General features: G+C 43.6%; 1 protein-coding gene across 2 annotated transcripts in view; it reads right to left on the reverse strand.

Moving 5' to 3' along the window:
- Positions 1-24,001, reverse strand: part of LOC126547703 (nose resistant to fluoxetine protein 6-like) — a 149,285-nt gene that overhangs the window by 68,952 nt on the left and 56,332 nt on the right. For both annotated transcript variants that reach the window (XM_055063324.2, XM_055063325.2), the window contains exon 8: positions 23,520-23,606. In XM_055063324.2, coding sequence (XP_054919299.1) covers positions 23,520-23,606 — 87 coding nt within the window. The remainder of the gene's footprint in view (positions 1-23,519; positions 23,607-24,001) is intronic.

A 24,001-nucleotide genomic window follows, 5' to 3' on the forward strand; every position in this document is an offset into this window, starting at 1 on the left:
CGGCGGCGACATTTGGATTGAGGTGAAATGCAAAAACGCCCGTGTCCCGTGCCCTCGTGGTGGTCCGCTGGTGGTCAACATTTATGCGGAGTCTCCACTACAGCCTGCCTCATAACCGAATCGTAGTTTTGGCACCTAAAACCCCAGAATTTAGTTCAATTCAAGTGGTCTAACCACTGCCGCGATTAACTGATCCACATGCGTAGTCATTCTTCTGCCTCATGGGACCAAGTTGTATAGTATCTATTTCATTTTCCATTCCTATCTCGTTTTATCGCTGGCTCAGACGAAGCGCAGCCGCTGTTATGGCCAAGATAGGGCTCATGACACTACAAATGATACGAATGGAAAATGAAGTAGATCATTGCGAAATACGACCTCTGCTCACGTTTGTCAGTAATCACACGGCTTATCAACATTTCGTGAAAGTGCTGCGGCAACACGCTCACTGCAACACCTGTTGAGCCACTATTTGAGCGTGCAGGAGGACGGCAGAGATGGATAACTATAATTGCTGCATTAGAGAAAGCAGTCATTCAACTGGCCAAACGCGCGGCGAAAAAAAAAAAAAATTCGCCGATGATTACGATACTCCCTAGAACAAAATCCGAGCGCAGCTCTATGCGCGTTTTCATTTCGCGATATATTGGCTGACGCAGACAATCTATCTCGTGCGGCACTCTGCAAACGGAGCGAAATGTGGAGCGGCTGCCTCGCTAATCTGGAGATCGCGAGAGGCAGCGCGTGGGTGACGCGCGGGCGCGATTCCCAGCAGCCACCGCACACACACCTCCCAGACGACGCGCTCTACTCTGGCGCCATCTCGTAGCATCGTCGCCGCACTACGCTTTTCTTCTCACGCTTTCAACAAACCCTCCTCCTTGCGCTGTCTTTGCTCTCTTTGATTTTTTAATCCCTCCTGCGCTGCGCGTTCGCTCTTTCATCCTTTGTTGTGGAAGTTCGCTCGGTTACACAGACGCGAATGCCGTCATTCGCCGCAGGAACGTGCGCCTGAAGGCCAGAATACATGGAGCGAATATGGGACGAATAGTCGGCGTTCGACGCCCGGCGGCGTACGCGCGACGCGCAGCGGCAGGGAAAACATCATTCGCCGCCGATCTAGCTGGCGCAGAAAAGATCGTCGGGCGTCGACGATACCGGAAGCGGCAAACGAGCGGCGCCCCAAAGCGAGCCAATCAGGTCTCACTATCCGCCCCGACTTCCGGCTAGGCTTCCCCGCTTGACCGCGTATCCCGATCCCACTCTATCGTTCACGCCGGTCTCCCGCTTTTCGTATTCATGGCATCCAAAGCAGCGCGGCTGGAATTTAACAAGTTAATATCGGCGTTGAGCCACAGAACAGAGCCGCAGAATTGGAGAAGCGGAAAGTTGTTTACCCGCCCAGTGTTGCCACAACGCAGAGCATCGCCGCTTCCTTTAAACTACATCGGCACATGAATGTCTCAAACACATAAAAAACACTAGAAATCATTTCTAAACAAAATTTTACGCGTTTTTAGAGTGTTCCGCAATTGAAAAGCGATAATAGTTGTCGTTAAAGTTTTTTTTTGTTGTGTCATGTGTTTCACTACAGCGCATTTGCCTCGTCTAGCCACACTGATAACAACGCAGCGACTCGCCGGCGGCGGCCGCCGTGTCTTCGCTCCATGTAGCGCAGCCCGACGAATATACGGCGTCGTGCCGTGGCCGATTTTCTGCCGCCCGAACTTCGTCGTGAAAGTTCGCTCCATGTATTCTGGCCTTAAGAGCTGCGCTCCAAGAGAAAATCTTAACGCAGCTCTTCGTTTGTGCGCAACTAGCTTTTGCATCGCGTTACCCGATAAAGATTATAATGACTTCTATTGGAATTTCCTTTGAAAGGGGCCGACGACACATAGTGAACTAGCCTGCGTTAGCTCATCAGGTAATAATAATAATAATAATAATAATAATAATTATAATAATAATAATAATAATAATGCCTTTATTTTCCATCCCAAGGATGTGGGCGGCAGCGAGAAAAAGCTAGATTTCCAGCTTGACGGGTACTCGCCTCGAAGGTACAAATACATGATTTTTCGAAAAAGATGATGATGATGATGTATAGGGTTTTGTGGCGCAAGGGCCAGTCATGGCCAAAGAGCGCCAAGCAATGGTGTTATGTACTCTGTGAGGAAAAAGGCAAACAGTACAAGCATATGAACACAGACAAAAAGGAACATCAGAATGCACAAACAAACAACAATTTTTACAGAAATGTACAGTGCCAAAAAACAAAGCGATGTGCATAATATCATGTCGCACATTTCAAACAAAAAGTGCCACTCTTTGGCGTATAACTGAAACAAAATGACGCAAATCTTCTGGCCGAATACGTTGAAGATTTAAATTGTAATTTTGGCGCAGGTTTAAGAAGTGTAGTAATCCATTGCACTCTAGCATTTTGCCCATCTGAGATATCTTTCCTGATTATTTTCTTTCCAATAAAACCTCTATTTTAAATGCATAAGCAGTTCTATGCGTACTCAACGAGAAAAAACCGTCCGTCCCTCACGTAAGAGGGTCGCTTTCAAGATAGAGCCCGCAGCAGCGAGCTGGGACATTACCTTCGTACTGCCTGTCCCTTCAATGAGAACGAAGCGGCAAAAACACAGGGCTCACAAAACCCTGAGCTCTCACGAAGCTGCTCGTGGCTTCTCGTTCGAATCTTGCTCCGCTCCGCTTGGAACGCTGGTTCTCGTCAAATAGCTGGCGGTTTTCTTTAGTATTTTTTTTGTTTTTACCTAATTGATCTTGACCTTTTGTTCCAATATCTGTTCACTCGTTAGAGTAATTTCCTACTTATTTGCTATGTCTCTCTCATCGCAAGGCCAGGAGGCTCCCTCCTGGACAGCTTCTATTCCTCCCCCTGATTTGCCGGTGAAGCTTTTCTTACGCAGTGGGACGAGCAACGTGCCAACGGCTTTGGTCCCGAGTGATGGCGGAGTGATTCGCATGAAGAATCCCAAAGCAATCCTAACCGATCTCCGTACGGCCTCGGCCAATTTTCAACAAATCGCCGAGGTTCGACAGTTTGGCCGAACGGGTATTCAATGCTGCTCGTCAGACCAGGCTTGTGTTCAAGATTTACTGAAGTGCGATGTTTTTGCGATGCATCCGGTGAGCGGTCTCATTCCTCGTCACCTTGCATGTACCAAATGCCTAGTCGGCGATGTCGACATAAATCTAAGTCCTGCAGAAATTTTGCAAATGTTTTCATTGGAAGGCGTGATTTTTGTGTATCTTTGCAGTCGTGTCGTTGAGAATGAGCGCGTGCGCACAGAAACAGTCACTGCTACATTTGCTGGAATGAACCGTCTATCAGAAATCAAGGCATGGCCACTGATATGCCGAGTTGAGCCTCATCACCACGTGCGCTTCAGTGTGTAAAATGTTGACGGTTTGGGCACTCCATAAAAGGTTGCAGGTCCAACGCACGATGCCGTATTTTTGGAGAAGGCCATAATCCAAATGACTGTTTTTCCGGTAATGAGTCCTGCTGCCCTTGCAGTGCTATTCAGCCTGCAAATGAGCCTAACTGCTCTGCAAGGTGAAAACAAGCGCAAATCTTTGAATTAATTGATAGACGTCGGTACTCTTGCCGCGAGGCCATTGAAGAAATTCAGATCAAGACTCAAGGGTATGTTGGTATAACAGCCCGTCAAACATCGTGTATGGAACATTCAATCTCTCAGGCTGTTGCATCTTCCGTTTAAATGCGTTGGAAAAAGCAATAGGGCGCATTGTGAAAAATCTCACCGCCTCCCTTGTTCAGGTGATGTTTTCACAGATGGCTCCGTGGTTTCAACTTAGTAATAAAGCCAACATTGAGGATCAGGTGCCGAGTCTACCGCGGAATCCACCAAGTGAAGTGGCGCAGCCATTCTATAATAACAATTTAACAAAGCCATCCACTTCTGAAAAAGTTGACCACATCTGTCTCCACGACACAGATTGGATGGAAAATCAAGATGTACAAATGGACCTCCGATCTCTTAAACAAACAAAGACCCCGATAGAGCAAAAGTCTAGCTCTCCCACCAACTTCAAGGCGAAAAATTACGTGAGAGAGATTCCGACTAAGAAGGACTTCCTTAAAGAGAGCGATTTAGACCAAGCAGTCTCTGCTGCTCAGATTTATTCGTCATAGGATATTTAACAGTAATTCAGTGGAACTGTCGTTCCATACTTTCCGCTGAAACAGATTTAGTATATCTTGCTTCGACAGATTTTCCACATATTGTTCTTTTACAGGCAACTTGGCTTGCTGCGGGTCAGACTTTTCATCTCAAAAATGTCCGATGTTTTCGATTGGATCGCCTATCCCGAGGCGGTGGTTCAGTTTTCTGTTTGTATCAGCAAAGATCTGCCATGAAGCTACTATAGCATATTAGATAATGTCCCCAGATTATGAACTATTAGCATTGGATATAAAATTTCCTGGTTGCACGCCTTATTCTATAATTAACACGTATTTCTCCGCTGGAGTGCAAGATACCCGTTATCTCGATACCTCTATTGCTTGCAGTCAGAAGAACGTCATACTAGTTAGTGATCTTATTTCTCATCATGTATCGCGGGGTTTCCGAACGGACACTGGTGGCAAACTCTTGCGGGATTGGGTTTTACCAAACTATTTCTCTTGTTTAAATTCGAGAGCACATACTTTCGCTCCGGGTCAGTCGCGATCTGCCCTAGATATTACGTTTGCAACCTCGAACATTTCGGTCACCTCCTGGAAGACTGTTGACTGCAGTACTAACAGTGATCACTTCCCTATAATTTTTGAAATGCTTAACCCGTTAAATAGTTTAGATAGTCATGTGTGCACTTTTGTTAATTATGCAAATATTAAAAATACATTAAGATAGGCTTTCAGCGCTCAGGATGGCATGGAGAGGGATATTAAAGCAGTGAGTCTCTGTTCAATTCTAAAACAATAAAAAAAGGCTCAATTTTTTGTACCATCTACTAAGGGTACATCATATTGTTCCTGCTGCAATTATGGGTGCAAGCGAGACATTACACGTCAAGAAGCGGCATAGAAGACACTTTTATATAACCAATGCCCTGTTCATTGGACTGATTATACATATATAATCCACAACATTTAAGCGAACAGTCTCAAAAGCTAAGATCGATTATGATTCAATGCACTACACATATCTTTAGAAGTCTAGCAATAAAAACGCCCTGTTCAGATTACTTCAATCGCACAAAGTTATACCTGTGCCTGTGAATGTCGACTCTGGCGTGCTATCAACAAAAAAATTATCAGAGTCCCTTCGGAAAATTGCGCAAGGACTTGCCCGACGTTCTACCTATAAAATGTCATTATGACTACAGAAACCTCCCTCGGGAGACTACTTTGTAGAAGTAACAGCGACAGAGCTTGCGGGCATTATTAGATCCCAGGTCCAAATGGCATTACAACGGGAATGCTAAAAGTTTTGTCTGATTATTCGCCTCAGGACGTACTAAATATAGTGAAGTTTTCTCCAAAAAATTCATGGGTTCCAAGAGAGTGGAGAGTAGCTAAAATTATCCCACTGTTGAAGAAAAAAAGCAGCTGGACTTGACATAGATAACATAAGCCAATTTCTCTTACTTACAATGTCGACAAATTAATAGCAAGGGTTGTGCACAGCCCTATAACAAATTTTATGCAGAATAATACACTTCTCAGTCCTTGTCAGATTGGATTTCGTCCCAGGCACTCCATATGGTGCACCCATGTAGGTCTAGAGAGCCACATTAAACTTTCTCTTCGCAAACGAGAGTACGTAGCTTTGGTGACGTTGGATGTAGCAAAAGCTACGACTCTGTAGAATATTGTATTCTATTCAATAAGCTTCAGTCTACGAATTTCCCGAAGTATACAACCACTTGGATCAATGAATTTATGAGAGCTAGAGAGTTTTATTATTATCAATACGGTATTTAGACGTCTAAACACAAGCAGACAAGAGGTGTACCAGAGGGTGCTGTTCGTCCCCCTAGATTATTTAACATTTTGCAATGTACAATTCCTTTGTCTTGGGAACTACATGTTTGTGTTTATGCAGACGATATCGAATTTTTTACATCCGCAACTCACTACACCAGTCGTTGCAGAATTACTTAGAAATGCTGGATACATGGCTAGAGGGGTTATGCATGTCGTTATATATATCTTAGCAAAACTGCGGTACTAGTCTTCGGTTGACTGCACATGTGCATATAGTTCTACGATACCGCCAAGAAATCATTCCTCAGGTTGACGCAGTCAAGTACCTTGGTGTTATTTGCGATGGCAAGCTCACGTGACGCAGTCACATTGAACATATTAAAACAAAGACAGAACGTGCCGTAGCTATGCTCCGCTGGATCAGCAAAACGAGAACAAAGTGAAAGCGGGAGCCAACGTTCCGACAAGTTGCGACGTCCATTTCAAGGTTTTAGCAGGGTAAAGTTGTAGGCCAGTTGGTGAGACATTGTGAATAAAACCGCTACAGACACGGGATGAAGGGAGACGACAACACAGGGCGGTACTTGCAATTGAATTTTTATTGAAAAGCAGCATGGCTTTTATAGAGGATGGCACGTGTAACCCGATAACCAATAGTAACCAGTATGAAGTAAAGACCAACAAAGAAAATTAAGACAGCAGAATCTTTCCGGAATAAAAAAAAAAGAAAACGACCGCATACACGAGGAAGTGAAAAAGCTGAAAGTGAGTAACACAAAAGAAATGAATAAGACGTAAACGTGAGCAACACAAAAGAAATGAATAACACATAAAGAAGATAACAACCCAAGATCGGAAACCTGAACGAAAGCGCTCGTGGAAATGATGGCACAAAAAACATACCTAGAAGAATGCAACTAACGACTCACGCGGCAAGAAAGCCCAGTTCTTTTTTCAAGACAAAAACGGAAGGGGAACTAACGCATTCGTCTGGCGGCGAACGTAAAATAGCCACTGCCTCTGCAATCTCTCTTTCAAGCTCTCTGTTCCTTTTTCCTATAACCACTGTATGGCTGAACTGAGGAAGGCACAACTACGACAGTGAAATTATTTATTTATTTATTTATTTATTTATTTATTTATTTATTTATTTATTTAAGATACCCTCAGGGCCAAAGGCATTATAGAGGGGAGTCGTCTTAATATGCAAGCAATACGTAAAATAAAAATACAATATTCGCTCATAATACAATGTTAGCTATATCATTGCAAAAAGAATACATAAAATATTAGCACAATAACATGAGAAATCAACATTACAAAGACCATGTTTATACATTGTTAGCTAAAAAATTCAGGAAGTGTTGGTTATCACTGATAGATACAGCATCAAAAGGAAGGTGATTCCAATCGTGACTAGTCCTGAGCAAAAAAGAGTGAAAGGAATGCTTAGTGTTGCAAATGTCAATTCCAACTTCGTGGCTGTGTTCGATGCGATAGGATCGGTAATGTGGCCTAGAGATAAATTGGCCGAGCAGAACAGGATAATAATACAACTTCTCAAAAGAGTTAGTCGGGAAATGTGGCGGCGCGCAGAGAGGAATGGGAGAGCAAGATTAGACTTCACGGCAATAACACGAGCGGTTTGATTGTAGTTACACAGAATAAACCTAACGGAGTTATTTTGAACCAGTTCTAGTGCCGTTGCAAGTTTATCCTGACTTGGATCCCATATCGAGCATGCGTATTCTAGCTTGGAACGTATTAGTGCTTTATACAGCAATAGCTTAAGTGACGATGGCGCTCTAAGGAAGTTACGACGTAAGTAACCCAACATGCGGTTTGCGTTGCTAATTATATGTTCGGTGTGAAGGTTCCAGGTTAAGTTAGTGCTAATGTGAATGCCAAGGTATTTGTACGAGGTGACTGCTTCTAATTGAACTTTGTTAAGGTAAAATGTAGATGTGGAGGTCTTAGTGCGAGAAATATGCATTGTTTTACATTTGCTAGTGTTAAGTTCCATTAACCATGCTTTGGACCAGGGAGCAACAGCATCAAGATCGGACTGTAAAAAGGTAGTGTCATTAACAGTTCTTATTTCGGGAAAAATAACACAGTCGTGAGCAAATGAAAGAAGGTTAGACTTTAAGATAGGTGCCAAGTCTTTGACATAGATAAGAAACAGAAGCGGTCCAAGAACCCGTCCCTGTGGAACGCCTGACGAAACGTGGCTAAAAGCAGAGCAGCACTGATTCGCGACAACAAACTGTGAACGATATGTAAGAAAAAATTCAATCCATTTTATCAAACTAGTGTCCAAATTTAGTCGATTTAGTTGATGAAGCAGTAATCTATGTGAGACCTTGTCAAACGCTTTTAAAAAATCTAAGAATACGCAAACAGCATGAGATGCTCGATCTAAGATTTGGTGCAATGCGTGAGTAAAACATATTAGTTGCGTTTCACATGAGTATGTTTTGCGAAAGCCGTGTTAAGCCGCGCTAAAATATGTGTTTGATTCCAGAAAGTTAACCAAGTTACTGTAGATTACGTGTTCTAGTATTTTGCAACAGTTGCTGGGGAGAGAAATAGGGCGATAATTACAACGAGAGTTTTTCTTGCCTGATTTAAAGATTGGAATAACCTTTACTATTTTCCATTTTTTGGGGAGCGTACGCGTTTCCAAAGATTGTTGGAATGTTTTTGTTAACATAATAGAGCAGTAGGCACTAGTGTTTTTCAAAAATTTGGTGTTAATACCATCGAAGCCGGGAGATGACGAGTTATTTAAGCCGTCGACAAGCTTAGCGACACCAGATACGTAGATTCCCACTGAAGACATAGCTACGTCATTGAACGCTTGTGTCGGGGGTAATTCATTTAAAGAAGCAGAGGAAAAATTCTGTACAAATGTTTGGTTGAGAAGGGTCACACAAAGATTGTTAGGTTCGTCAGAAGAATCATGTAAGGTGATTGTGTCGCGAGGCGGAGGGTTAATGGTGCGCCAAATTTTCTCTACGTTAGAGGCAAGCATCGACGGAAGTACAGTAGATAAAAAGATTTCTCTGGCGTTTCTGATGGCTGCAAGATAAGCGTCAAATGCAGTCGTGTGCGCATCCCAATATAAATTCGAAGGTGAGAGCCTGGATGCGCGATAAAGTCGTTTTTTTTTTTTCTTGTTGGATAGCCGTTTTAAATGGATGTTATACCATGGTGCCTGCGAATGGTGATGACTCGCATTGGAATGTATTTTTTATTAGTTGGTGCGCTTTAGTTTCAAATGCGTCCCAATTAGATTGTACCGAGGTATTGTCGAAGTTATGCAAGAAGACGTCTATGAATTCATGACGTTCAGTATTGATTGCGTCAGAGTTTGCTCGGTTATAGTCAAGAATAGTTTTGCGTTGTTTCGAGCATTTTGGCGCGGTTGTTTCGGTGTGGAAGTTTAGCAGTAAGTGGTCACTAATTCCAGGATAGCAAGTAACGTCAGAGAGAAGATCAGGGGTAGTTAGAATTAAGTCAAGTGTGTGCGGTGCAGTAGCAGATAATCTGGTTGGCTCGGAAACAATTTGGGTTAACGAAAAGGCAGAACACATATCCAAAAATTCTTGCGATTCGGTTGAGCACGGAGTTAAAGTAGGAGGGTTCGTATTCCATATTATGTTAGGATAGTTGAAATCCCCTAAAAGTATGAAGGGTGACGTAGGAAACCAAGTGTAAACCGTATTAAGGACGTCATGCAGTTCATTTAAAAACAGGAAGAGGAAGAAGGAGGTCTATAGCACACGCCTAAAATGAGTTTGCGATGATAAATTTTTATTGATGCCTAGGTGATTTCGAGGTATGTGCTAACTCATATGCTCGGTGAAGGAAAATCATTTGAAACCGAAACTGGCAGATTTGAACCCTCAGCCTCATCTGTGGAGCGCGCAAGCTCTCGTAAACGATCATTAAGGCATCTGCCAGCCTGTGCGATATAAGAACGCCCACAACTGAGAGATGTTATAACTTGAGCCAAGATATATATATATATATATATATATATATATATATATATATATATATATATATATATATGTGAAGAGGAAAGGCAGGGGGGTTAACCAGATATCAGACTCCGGTTTTCTGCCCTACACTGGGGATGGGAGATAGGGGTTAGAAAGATGACAGAGGCGAAAACGCTAAAAAAAACACACACAAAAAAAACACGCACACATGGAGACACACACACACAAAAGGCGTTCCAGTTAAAGACGTTCGCAAAGGCCGGTAGATCGCAGAAAGCGCAATAGCGCTTGCACGGCCTTCTGTGACGTTAGGTCCCTTCGATGTTGTAGAATTCTTTTTTTCCGATAGCGGTTGGTCGTCCAGTTGGTCAAGTTCGTGGCGAAGGCATTCCCTCTGTGGACTGTACTGGGGGCAGGCGCACACAATATGGTCAATTTATTCGTCATGGCCGCAGTGGTCACAGGTTGCGGTGTCGGTCATCCCTATGCGGAATGTATATGCTTTGGTGAAGGCAACGCCCAACCACAGTCGATACAAGAGCGTGGCGTCTCCACGGCGAAGCGTGTGATGGCGCTGGGTTACTTAATGTTGGATGAAGGGAGTACAGTCGAGTATTTATCAAATGTGGCTCATTCCATTGCGTCATGGTGCAGTGCCGAGCAAGCAGGCGGAGCTTCTGCGCTGAGTCAGTTCTAGAAAGTGGAATTGGTACGTGGTACTCCTTGAGCCAAGAATTTAAAAATGAAAGGGGCGTCGGAAGCGAATTGAATCGAACGCATACTTTACGCAATAGCCTATAGTAACTCAGACAATTTTTAGTTTTCCCCAAAACTCACTACTTAACATTAATTACCCAACTTTTAATTATTCGCTGAGGACCCCGAGTATGATAAGCAGACTTGTAGAGCACCTTCAGAAACCATCGGTCGAGTTGTTTCGTTTACGATACGTCTCACGCAGTTCTTATTTCCGGCTTGCAAAGAAAGCCCGCGAAATATGAAAAAAAAAAAGCCACGTGACTAAGCGCTTGAGCAGTGGTATGGTGCTGCCATCAAGCGTGCATTCGGTGAACAAGGTTGGCTCCCTTCGGATGACGGCGTAAATGCGTGCTGTTGGCCGAGCGCTGCCGATGTGATAAAGAACGCCCTCCCGCTTCCTCGTCGCCAGTTACGATGCAGCCGACCTTGTTCACCGAACGCACGCTTGAGAGCAGCACGCTACCATGGGCACTGCGCAAACGCCCCGTCATGTGGCTTTTCTCATATTTCGCGGGCTTTCTTTGCAAGCCGCAAAAAAAGGACTACGTGAGGCGTATTGTGCAGGAAATAACTCGATCGGTGGTTTCTGAAGGTGCTCTACAATTCTGCCTATCATACTTGGGGTCCTCAGGCGATAATTAAAAGGTTGGGTAATTAAACTTATTAATTAGTGAGTTATGGGGAAGAATTATCTGAGTTACTATAGGCTATTGCAAATAGTATGCGTTCGGTTCAATTCGCTTCCGACGTGCCTTTCATTTTTAAATTCTTCGCTCAAGTTATGTGGGACACCCTCTATACGACACCTGTTGTGCATGCGACACGCTTGTTCATTTCTAGATGCTTATTACCACACGTGCATTCTTCCGAATTGCCCTTTCCCACCATTTTGCTGCTTGCAAACTTTCCAAGCTGTGCAAAATATTGGGAAAGGGCAATTGGGAACAAGGCATGTGTGGTAAGAAGCATCTAGAAATGAACAAGCGTGTCGCATGCACAACAGGTGTCGTATATAAGATCCCTCTCAGTTGCGAGCGTTTATGTACCTCACAGGCTGGTAGATGCCTTAATGATCGTTTACGAGAGCACGCGCTTTCCATAGATGAGGCTGGGGGTTCAAATGTGCCAGTTCACTGTCGTAGTTGTGCCTTCCTCAGTTCAGCCGGTTAACCTCCCTGCCTTCTGCTTTTCTCTTTCCTCCCTCTCAGTTGAGCCTTACACAGGTTAGAGGAAGAAGGAAGGGACAGCTTGAAAGAGATTGTAGAGCCAGTGGCTATCTACGTTCGCAACCGGACGAATGCGTTAGTTCCTCTTCAGTTTCTGTCTTGAAAAAAGAAGTGGCGTTTCTTGCCACGTGAGTCCTTAGTTGTATTCTGCTATGTATTTTCTTTCGTGCCATCATTTCCACGAGCGGTTTCGTCCCCTTTCATGTTTCTGATCTTGGGTTGTTATCTTTTTCATGTGTTATTAATTTCCTTTGTGTTGCTCACGTTTTCGTGTTATTCATTTCTTTTGTCTTGCTCACTTTCAGCTTTTTCGCTTCCACGTGTATGCGGTTGTTTTTAAATTCCGAGAAGATTCTGCTATCTTAAATTCTTTTGTTGGTCTTTACTTCATCGTGGTCACTTATGGTTGTCGGGTTATAGGCGCCATCCTCTATAAAAGTTGCAATCCTCTATTCAGTTGCAAGTACCGCCCTGTGTTGTCGTCTCCCTCCGTCCCGTGTCTGTAGCGGTTTTATTCACAATTTTTCACGGCGGTGTATGCTTTCCTGGCCAAACTATATACAGGTAGGGTTCTTCTAAAGGGAAGACGGCGTAAGGTGGGTGGGTGCGGCAACGAGCGAAGGCGTGTTAGCGGCGAGGGTGTAGAATTTAGAATAAAGGAGTGCTGTGCACAAGGCCGGTGACACGGCCGTCTGTCAATCACGTGTCAACGGCCGTGTGTCAGCCGGCAGGTAAACGACGTGCACAGCACCCCTCTATTACCTGTTTCGCTGGCAGTCGTGGGCTATCGTGTCTCTGAAACAGATAATAGAAAGAGCGGCAGAAACCGGTGCTCGTGAAAAAGAAATGTATAAAGAAAAATACTGAACTGGAATGAATAAATAAATAAATAAATAAGAGGAAGAAAATCGGAAAGGGAAAACAAAACACTAAGCAATCCAACCAATTGTGGTTGTGTATAGGTTGAAATTTAGCATAGTGAATAGATTCTCAAGCTCCCTTTGAAACGTTTATGCTTATTGATTGCAATGTCTTGACCTTATTGATAAGGTATAATTCTCGGTATTTTCTGTCTCGTTCAGAACGCAAATTTGACTGTAAGATGTGGAGTTTAAGTTCATCAAGGTTATGACCTGGTTGGTTGAAATGCTCGGCGATGGCTTTGGGGAGATTTTTAGCTGTGTGAACGCGATGTCCGTTTAATGCGAAGTTTATTGATTGTCCCACTTCAGCGATATATTGTTTCTTACAGAAGGAACATTCAAGCATATAAATCACATCCGAACTTGTACAAGTAAAGCTAGTTTTGACTTCGTGCCAAAGTCAAAGTCACGAGGTCAATCAAAGCACACGAAGTCAAAACGTGATTGAATGTTTCTTCTGTAAGAAACAATATATCGGTGAAACGGGACAATCAATGAACGTTAGATTAAACGGACATCACGCGGACACAGCTAGAAAGCGTCCCAATACCGTCGCCGAGCATTTAAACCAACCAGGTCATAACTTTGATGAACTTAAACTCCACATCTTACAGTCAAATTTGCGTTCTGAACGAGACAGAAAATACCGAGAATTATATCTTATCAATAAGTTGAAGACATTGCAACCAATAGGCATAAACGTTTCAAAGGGAGCTTGAGAATCTATTCGCTATACTAAATTTCAACCTATACACAACCACACTTGGTTCGATTGCTTAGTGTTTTGTTTTCCCTTTCCGATTTTTTTTCTTTTATTTATTTATTTATTTATTTATTCCATTTCAGTATTTTCCTTTATAGATTTCTTTTTAACGAGCACCGGTTTCTGCCGCTCTTTCTATTATCTCTTTCAGAGACACGATAGCCCACGACCACCAGCGAAACAGGTAATAGAGGGGTGCTGTGCACGCCGTTTACACGCTGGCTGACACACGGCCGTTGACACGTGATTGACTGACGGCCGTGTCACCGGCCTTGTGCACAGCACTCCTTTATTCTCAATTCTACACCTTCGCCGCTAATACACCTTCGCTCGTTGCCGCACCCACCCAGCTTATCTCCGCTTTAAAAGAACCCTACCTATATATACTGTGGCGAGGAAAGCATATGTCGCCTTGAAAAAGAAAAGTCCACTTGCCGAAACCTTGGCTCCCGCTTTCACCTTGTTCTCCTTTTTCTGACCATCTTGAATTGCCATCTCACGCCTCCCTGTTTTCCCTGATGATATATAAGATATATGTTCGGCGCATATTTGAACTCGGCTGCGTGTCATTTTATGTCGTCCCGCCATCAAAATTAGCCTCTTATACTTTTAGAGAGGGAAGCTCTGTGGTTATGCCTCGGGCTGCGTAGATTCATTGCCAACACTGTTTTATATCAGGAAGCTCATATAGCCACCCTTGATTGCAGATTCCGCATGCTTATGGTTCAGAAAAAAAAGTTATGACCTTTTAAAAAAGACGTACGCAATATGTATTTATCACTGAATCGTCTGAGTTTTTGTTTTAAGTATCGCTGTCGAGATTACACAGCCCTCATATAAGACTTGTGCAAGCGCAGTTACAACAATTGAATGTGTCCATAAGTCAATTTGCTATTCAAATGATGCCTTACCAGTCCTCAAAATTGAGTACGATGGCATATTTCGAAATCATACGGAACTATTTGCAAGCCGACATTTAATTAATATCTTACACGATCCCAAACACCTGCTATAGCCACTGACATTATAACAGCTACTGAAGTTTCTGTGTGCAATGAGAAAGCAGGAGTGAGGATCCCTGAATCTCTTCAATAGCCTTACTTTCTTCGACTTCCGGACTTCACTCCTATATTCCGTGCATAATTATTAGGGGTTGTATTAGCATTACGAAAGCTTTCCCAAAATGACTTATTAGCTGCTATTGCGACCGAATCACTTTATGTATGCACAGCACTTCCTGCATCTTCAAATTCAAGAATTCAGCGAACATATTGTTCGTGGTACCTCTGTATTACGGAAAGTATGTTTGCTTTGGGTACCGGGACATCGTGGGTTGCACTTGAATGAAATGGCTGATTCACTCACACGAGCATTCCTCAATGGCCCTATGTCATGAAGTGCACGTGCTGCGTTGCAAACTGAAAGCGAAGACGTCAATGATGACTACGAAGGCGCGAGCATGATCATGCAATGGCACCAGAAAAAGGAAAAAAAAAGAACCTCCGGAGAGCATCGTGGCGCGAGCGTGGAGCGCGGGAGGAGGCCTGGTTGATGTGGGATTCGGAGCGAAGAAGACCCAGGGCGGAAGAAGCAGCCCGTTGGCCCATGGGTCCGGGCTCTTGCCTATGTCTGGTGTTCCTGAGCGTACGGCTCAACGTCTGAAGCTGGCGTTTGTCTGCGAGCCGCCCAGCGGAGCACCAACCACAGCTTCTGTGCTCACGACCTTCCCTCCTGGCTTATGTTCGTGTCCCGTCGTGCCACGTCGTCTCCCCTCCCTGGTATTTTCTAAATCGGTTTGCATTGACCGCGTTAAAGAACCTAGTACGGTGAAAAGATCTACGGCGTGACTCAGTGGGGTCCGCGACAGGACGAAGCTATTCTCTGTCGGACAAGCACCCAATCCAGACGATGGACACTCGTACATTAATGGAACTTGGGGAACGCTTAGGCTGATCGGGGGTGGAACTGAGAGAGTCGGTAATGTACGCAGAAAAGCGTCACCGCGATGAGAGGTCAGTGGAGCCCTAAGCCACTGAGGAGCGTGAACGGCTTGCTGCCGGGCGCGCGACGTCTCAACAAGTTCGACCAGAAGCGGAGGAACACAGATTCAGCTACGCAGTAAGCTCGCCGAAATGGACGCAGCCGGAGGTGACAGACCGCTGGTGGGAGAATACCCTGAAGCTGCACAAGCAGTTCGTTCACAAACGATAAATCCGCACAAGTTTCTCCCGCAATTTGAGTACGCTCGAGACAATTTGGACGCTTACCTCAAAAGATTTGAGTGCGTCTCCAAGGCTGGGACGAACCGCAGTGGGCCATTGCACTCTGCATGTGCCTCACGGGGGAAGCATTGCAGGGTATGGTAGACTGTCTCCGCAAGACTGTTTAGAGTATGACAAAGTTAAAATAGCTTTGCTGCAACGTTTTCGCTTCACGGCAGAAGGTTACCAGTTCACAACAGCAGCAGCTTAACCAATTGCTGCAACAATACCGAGAAGTCTTTTAAAGCATGCCCGGAGTGAAAACTCTGACACATTGCAACTTACAATTGACGACAGCTGTTCCTCTTAACACTCCACAACTTTTGTTTTAAGGAGGTTATTGAAAAGGAAATGCAGGAGATGGCAACACTGAGTGTCATAGAAAGATCTTCATGTCCATATAATTCTCCTCTGGTATTAGTGAAAAAGTCGAATGGCTCATCTAGGACATGCATCGACTTTCGTCGGTTGAATGAAACGTTCATTCCAGATGCAGAGTCAATAGCATTGACCTGATATACTTTTCGACGAAGTGAGCGCAAGGCGCTACTTCTCAATATTCGACCTTGTCAAAAGATATTGGCAAGTCCCTCTCACTGAGCAGTCGAAGAAAAAAACGGCCTTTTCAACAGTATGAGGCCACTATCTGTTCCTTTTCATGCCTTTTGGTATGAAAACTGCATCGGCAATTTTCACTCGTTTATTGAGAAACGTACTAGAAGGGATCCCAAACGTCCAGCACTATATTGACGATGTTCTAGTGGCGACTCGTGCGTGTGTGTGTAGTTTTTTTTTTGTTTTCTTAATCCTTCTCTCTCACACCTATCGCGTCCCCTTGCCCCTCCCCCAGTACAGGGTAGCCAACCGGAGATAATCTCTGGTTAACCTCCCTGTCTTTCCTTTGCCTTTCTCTCTCTCTCTAGTGGCGACTGACACGTGGGAGGAGCATATGGTTGCACTAGAAATGGTGCTAAAACGGATAAATGAGGCTGGGCTCACGATAAAACCTGAGAAGTGCCATATCGGAGCAAGGAAAATCGCATTCCTGGGACACGGGATAGGTTCCGGTGTGATTGAACCACTGCCGACAACTTTTCAGAAAGTAATTGAGGTGGAACGATCTCGCACCAAAAAACTTCTCCGTGCTTTCCTTGGTCTAGCTGGTTATTACCGTCAATTCATAGAGCAATACGCTCTAATTCCCGAGCCGTTAATAGAACTTGCCCGAAAACAAGCGCCAAACGATGTCCACTGGACGCCAGAATGTGAGATACCGTTTGAGAAACTCAAGATTGCGCTATGACAGCATCCAATACTCCAAAAACCTGACTTTTCAAGGGAGTTTATCTTTCGTACAGATGCATCGGACCCTGCACTGGGAGCTGTACTGATGCAAGAACATGGAGGCATTCGGCACCCTATATCGTATGGCAGTAAAAGTCTTCTCCAACGGGAAACAAGATATGCCACTATTCAGCGAGAATGTTTAGCTCTTGTGTGGGCAATCCGCAAGTTTTCCTTTTACATATACAGTAGACGGTTCACAGTACAGACAGACCACCAACCATTACAATATTTGGCAAGAGCAAAGTGGGAGAACGCATGCATGCTGCGCTTGGCGTTATTATTGCATTAGTTTGACTTTAGAGTTGTACACATTGAGGGTGTTGAGACTTTGGGAGCGGGCTACCTAAGCCGAATGTAACCACTCGTTACAGAAGATGGGGTTTCGTTGGAATAAGATTTATAATAATTTGTCAGTGTTTGGTAGCTGAAATATGCTGTGAATTTTCGTGTTTGAATAACATGTGTTATGTTGCCTTGTGAAGTATACGTGTAACATGTTAAACAGCCCCAACTGTGGATAACAACTATTCATGCTGTTAGTTGACACCAAATCAATGTGATACGCACCTCTGTTTTCTGTTTGTTTGTTTCTGAAAAAAAATCTTGAATTGCGGGGTAATGTCATGAGGTGCACGTGCTGCGTTGAAAAGGAAAGGCGAAGACGACAATGATGACGACGAAGACGCGAGCATGATCGTGCAATGGCACAAGAAGAAAAAAAAAGAAAGACAAAGAAAAACAAGAACGTCCGGAGAGCCTCGTGGCGCGAGCGTGGAACGCGGGAGGGGGCCTGGGTGACATAGGAATCAGAGCGAAGAAGACCCATGGAGGAAGAAGCAGCCCGTTGGCCCATGGGTCCGGGCTCCTGCCTATGTCTGGTGTTCCTGAGCCTACGGCTCAACGTCTGACGCTGGCATTTGTCTGCGAGCCGCCCAGCGGAGCCCCAACCACAGCTTCTGTGCTCGCGACCTTTCCTCCTGGCTTATGTTCCTGTCCCGTCGTGCCACGTCGCCTCGCCTCCCAACTCCAGCTGGGGTACCTCAGCAGCAGCCCACTCGTCGTCTGCACCATTACAGCCGTGATCTTGACCGACGCCCCACACCGAACAATATGGTGATGCGTGAACTTTAATCATATGATTCTGTAGCCTGCAGACTGTTTAGAGACTCCATACTTTAAGTAATCCATATTAACCTTTGTCAGCAGTTATATGTCATCAAATTCATATAAAGCATTGTTTGTTTGTGTGCGACAGAGAGCCTACGCTTCGTATTTCCTAACTCGGTCTGCATTGACCACGTTAAAGAACCTAGTACGGTGAAAAGATCTACGCCGTGACATCCTATGATATCTGTTTGGGCGACAACAGCTTATGTCGCCGTGGCTAGGTGCAGAAATCTTTCTATATCACAAAATTCTACAATATCCATGCTAACACCATCTTCTGAATTCCACCACCTTGGTTTACCGTGGAATAATAATTGGTATCCTTCAAGGCAATTGGAAGTTTCCTTGACAATATTTAGATGTCGTATACCGCCTCTAAATTTTTACTTACACAGGTTTGGACTCGCTGTGCCCACACTATGTTCTTTTTGCAATGCACCTGAATCTATTGACCATTACATTGTCTCGTGCCGACGTTTTTACAGAAAAAGAAAACTCTTAGAAAGCTCATTTAGAAATTTTGGGCTATCGCTGACCTCGCCAACCATTCTTTCTTTTGGGGCTACTTCACAGGGATCCAGTCCCAGGGCTGCTTTTCTCGCAGTTAACAACTTTATTAGAGAGACGAAAAGAGTACCTTGCTGAATTTCTATAATTATCAATTATTTCTATTATTTCCTTTCTTTATGTTAACTTATTATATCTCAAAATTCCTAACAATATTTTTTAGCTTCAAAATCACATTTCTTTACTCCCACGCTCTACTGTTGAAATTTAGTTTTGTTTTATTCTAAACATACTGGAAACCGTCTGCTTCTTGGCCGATCCTCCATAGAGTGTATGTGCCATTGTTTGGAAAACAAGACTCTAGCACACGCCGCACCCGGCCCCTTCCCAGATCGCTTTCAAGATATGGGCCCACGCGTCTCTCTTCAACGCGAATGGGCGTAAACAGCGCGCGGAGCTATCAGCCGTCGGCACTCTGTCCGCATCGTATATCGCTTTCAAGAAACGGTTTGCTCGGCCACCCGCCGTGGTTGCTCAGTGGCTATGGTGTTGGGCTGCTGAGCACGAGGTCGCGGGATCGAATACCGGCTACGGCAGCCGCATCTCGATGGGGGGAAATGCGAAAATACCTGTGTACTTAGATTTAGGTGCACGTTAAAGAACCCCAGGTGGTCGAAATTTCCGGAGTCCTCCACTACGGCGTGCCTCATAATCAGAAAGTGGTTTTGGCACGTAAAACCCCATAATTAAAAAAAAAATTATTTGCTCGGCCACGCTTTACGCAACTGCCGCCGGAGTACATCTGTTCACGATTCCTATTAATTCGACGCTGATGGATAAGGCGCTAAAGAACGATAACGGCTTTAAATAATCTGAACATCATCAGCGGACCTGGTGCCGCCGCCTGCAGTACTTCACCTGCGTTAACCATGCAGCTTGCGGCGCCGTCCGCACCAAACGCAGCGCTGTCGTTTGTAGTGGCCGGATCAAATTACATAACGTTGATAACGACCCCGGACTGCGTGGAGATGAGCAAGTGGCACAGTGTTTACGCATACTTATAGGCAACGCCCAGAGCAGTTTCTGCGTGAATGTTTTGATGCTGTACACCCACCAATGCCTGTAACGACATCAGCTCTATTGATCTTTTCCCTCCTTTTTTTCTACGAACATATCTAAACGTCTCTTGCTTACCTCTATCTCTGAGTAGATAATGCTTGCATACAGTTTGAATCCCAAAGCTTATGCAAAATGTATGTTCCCTACAAGTGTTGCTGGACGAATTTTTTTTTTAATTTAGTAACGATGTGTTCAGTAGTCGTCACCAGGCACTTGCTGCATGAGACACATGCGCCTTATCCTGTTGCGAATGTTGGTTCCGGTACATTTTTGTCCTCAGCCAGCCAGCTCGCGCAGTAAACAACAATGCACTGTCCTGTGCGTTATCATTGGAACTTTCCCTCCTGATTTCTTTCTTGTCGTATGTGCTGATCTTCGTGGACTTTTCTCGTTTTCATTCTTTGCATTCAATTCACCACCTCTGCTTCTCTCAGTTTACTTTTAATGACTACGCGTTCTATATTGCACTTTCATTTACTCTGCACTTGCTTGCCAACTTTATTGACCGCTTCCTCGATTCCGTGTCCACGATTTATAGGAACTGATATTTGGGCACTGTAGCCGCCCATTTATTTCATGTCATCCATGTCCCCGAATCTTTCTCCAAACTAATTTGGTTCTGCGCTTCTCTTAATTCAAAATGTCCAACCGGTGTCACCCACCCCTGCTTCATTTGTGCTTTTAACGAGGGCCTTCAATGCGAATTGTCCGAGGGACCTTTGGTTAATTTCCCACCACGACAAGAACTCTGTTTTTACACAATGACATTTTTGAACCGTAGTACCGGATTACATTGATTTTCAAATTTCTCGCACCACCTAATTGTTATTATAGCTACAATGTACTGTGTTTTTCATTAACGCGGTATTTCGCCTGTGGATATTTGAGCTGCTCATGAAAAGCGTCCTCTCCCCACATCACTCACTGCGAATGTCGGCTGTGAGGGCAGACAGCCGCAATAACGAGTTAATGCATATAAAGAAGTAAGTTAAGGCTCCCATTCAGTGTTGTTACATCGAGTCTTTACTCTGTATACATGGCGGTATTGCTTTTTTAAAGCAGATTTTTCAAACGAAGGACATAACTTATGCCAGGATGCTCTTATCGGTACGCATCCCTTTAAGCACGGCAGGCACCACGTGGGCGAGAAGCGACCGCAACCCGTTTGCTAATTATTCATGATTGGTTGTTTAGTTAGAGAAATGATACTGTGAAGCACGATCTTGTTTAGTTAAATGTTTAATAAAATGTTCTGAGGCCATGCTGTGATGGCAGTATTGCAGAAAGAAAACGCGATAAACTAGCACACCCCCCCCCCCACACACACACGCGCGCGCGCGCGCCCACACACACACACACACACACACACACACACACGCACACATATATATATATATATAGTGACTTTTCATGTAACCAACTGCATTTATTCGCTATTGTGTTGAATTACACCATGTCTTCAAATCATAAGAAGCCAACAAACACTGATACCAAGGACAACATAGGGGAAATTACTTGTGCTTAATAAATGAAATAATGAAACGATAAATTATAGGAAATTAAAGTGGATGAAAAAGCAACTTGCTGCAGGTGGGAACCGAACCCACAACCTTCGCATGATTGGTTGTGTGTTGTGGGTTGCGCATGAAGGTCGTGGGTTCGGTTCCCACCTGCGGCAAGTTGTTTTTTCATCCACTTTAATTTCCTATAATTTATCGTTTTTTATTTCATTTATTAATCACAAGTAATTTCCCCTATGTTGTCCTTGGTGTCAGTGTTTGTTGACTTCTTATGATGTGAGTAATAAAAATCAGGCCCCTCGGTTAACCCCCTTTCTTCTCGTTGACCATGTCTTCAAGTGTGATTATTTAGCTAATTGAACTAAATTGTGCTATCTGCAACATATATATATATATATATATATATATATATATATATATATATATATATATATATATATATATATATATATATATATATATATATATATATATATATATATTCACCAGAAAGAAAGCAGTACTAGGTCCGGGTAAATATTTACAGTGAAGTAGACGCGCGTATTAAGCGGTTTATTGACGTTTTGGCCGGGGTCCGGCATTCATCAGAATACATTGCATGTACAGTTAACGCACCACCTGGTATATATATATATATATATATATATATTTATATATATATATACGACAGATAGCGGAATTCTAGTTCATGAGGCGGTCTACTCGAAGCGGCGGGCTCTACTTGCGCAAAACATTGAAATCCATAATCGACTAATAAACAGAAATTCACTAATCAAGTTTTTAACTAATTACCTTAAGGCTGATATTAGAATTTACAAATTCTAGCCGTGGAGTTCACAAGGCGGATCCACTTGGAACGAAATCTAAGGATGACACCAATTTCGATATATTAATTTCCAAACTTTGCATTGGCGTTCCAGTTACTTTGTGCTTTAATGCTTAAAATGACGTTTTTGTAAAGTGAAGCTTTTTATACTCGACATTTTATCCTTTGACGATCTCTTGGTCAACATCTTTAATCGGTTCATGTTTTCATAGTGTAATCATAGCGTTCTGCAGACACGTGAAGGTATGAGCGTGCGCTGTGGGGCATCATTTGACACAGCGATATAGTTATCATTGGTTCTGACGCATGTGCCGTGACTTGAATGGTTAATGTATGTATACGAGGGTTCATGCAAACAAAATTAGTTGGAAGTAGCATCTTGTTTTTCTTCTTTTCGCCGTCCGTGTCTTTGCGCGCTTGACCTGCCTTAAGGAAAATGAAGCTGTGTACCAACTAGCTCGGATCCAGACTCTTGTCCAGTAATGAAACCAATTTTACCAATTCAATGTATTCATTATCTGAAGGCTCATGAAGCCTGAAAGTGGTGAAGGGCTGTCCATTTAGTTGGTATTCCAATACTACAACCTTTTACAAAACACAAAAAATGCATTGTTGTTTCAATAAGTATGTCTCCGCACTGCGTAACAATTGCACGAAAAAGAAACAATAAATGGAACATGAATCCATCTCATGCGCATTTTTCAGTCCGTATTTCTCAATGCTCGTGCTAGGCACAGGTATTTTAGCAAAGCGCTTTTATTTGAGTATTGGCTGACTTCCGCTTTGCAAGCTTAACATGCTCCTTGATGTCACTAACTATAACGTTATTTAATGAAAACGTTCAATTTTAAATCGCATTGGTGATTATCGCGCAAATTATGAGGCCACAGCTGCTATACAATATCAAAAAAGGGAGACGCCGACGTTTGCCTGTAAAGTATTACTTTATTAATGTGTACAATAAGCATATACTAGTGCTCACTCAGCAGGAATTAACTTTGGATTAAAGGATATGCAAATACATGTCACATAAATGAAAATGAACAGGCTACGGTGCAGCTCTTTGTTCCTATTTATACAGGCGCACTTCCTTCTATGGCAAACTTACCTGATCAATCTTCGAATTACAGCAAACAGGAATATGACGATTCCAGTCCTTTTTTGCTTGCATACCACTGCAGCTAGGAGAAATCCACTGCAGCAAGGGGCGGGGTTAGGTGAGTGAGGGGTATAAGGACAATAAAACCCAGCACAATTCTCAATTAGGTCAAGTCAGGCAAATTTTTCATATTTTTCTAATCAAAACACTTTATGCACAGTGAGCATATTAATATGGGCTGTAGCGGATTGCCCAAATGAGCGGCACTGCAAGTTCGGCAATAGGCCGCAAGAATCGTGAATTTCATCCAAGGAATCTGCTTAAAAATCCGGTTTGCTCGAATTAAAGCTGGACTTGATACATTATATTACGATACAGTATTTTGAAGATGCTTGAATTTGTGAGAAATTCTGCGAACAAAAGGGCCAAATGCTGCTGCCATCAGTTGCCATTCTTTAAGTGAGCAGTCCATTTGCCAACGCTGCACTTTC

The sequence above is a fragment of the Dermacentor andersoni genome, chromosome 1 (assembly GCF_023375885.2).
Source record: "Dermacentor andersoni chromosome 1, qqDerAnde1_hic_scaffold, whole genome shotgun sequence".
NCBI lineage: Eukaryota > Metazoa > Arthropoda > Arachnida > Ixodida > Ixodidae > Dermacentor > Dermacentor andersoni.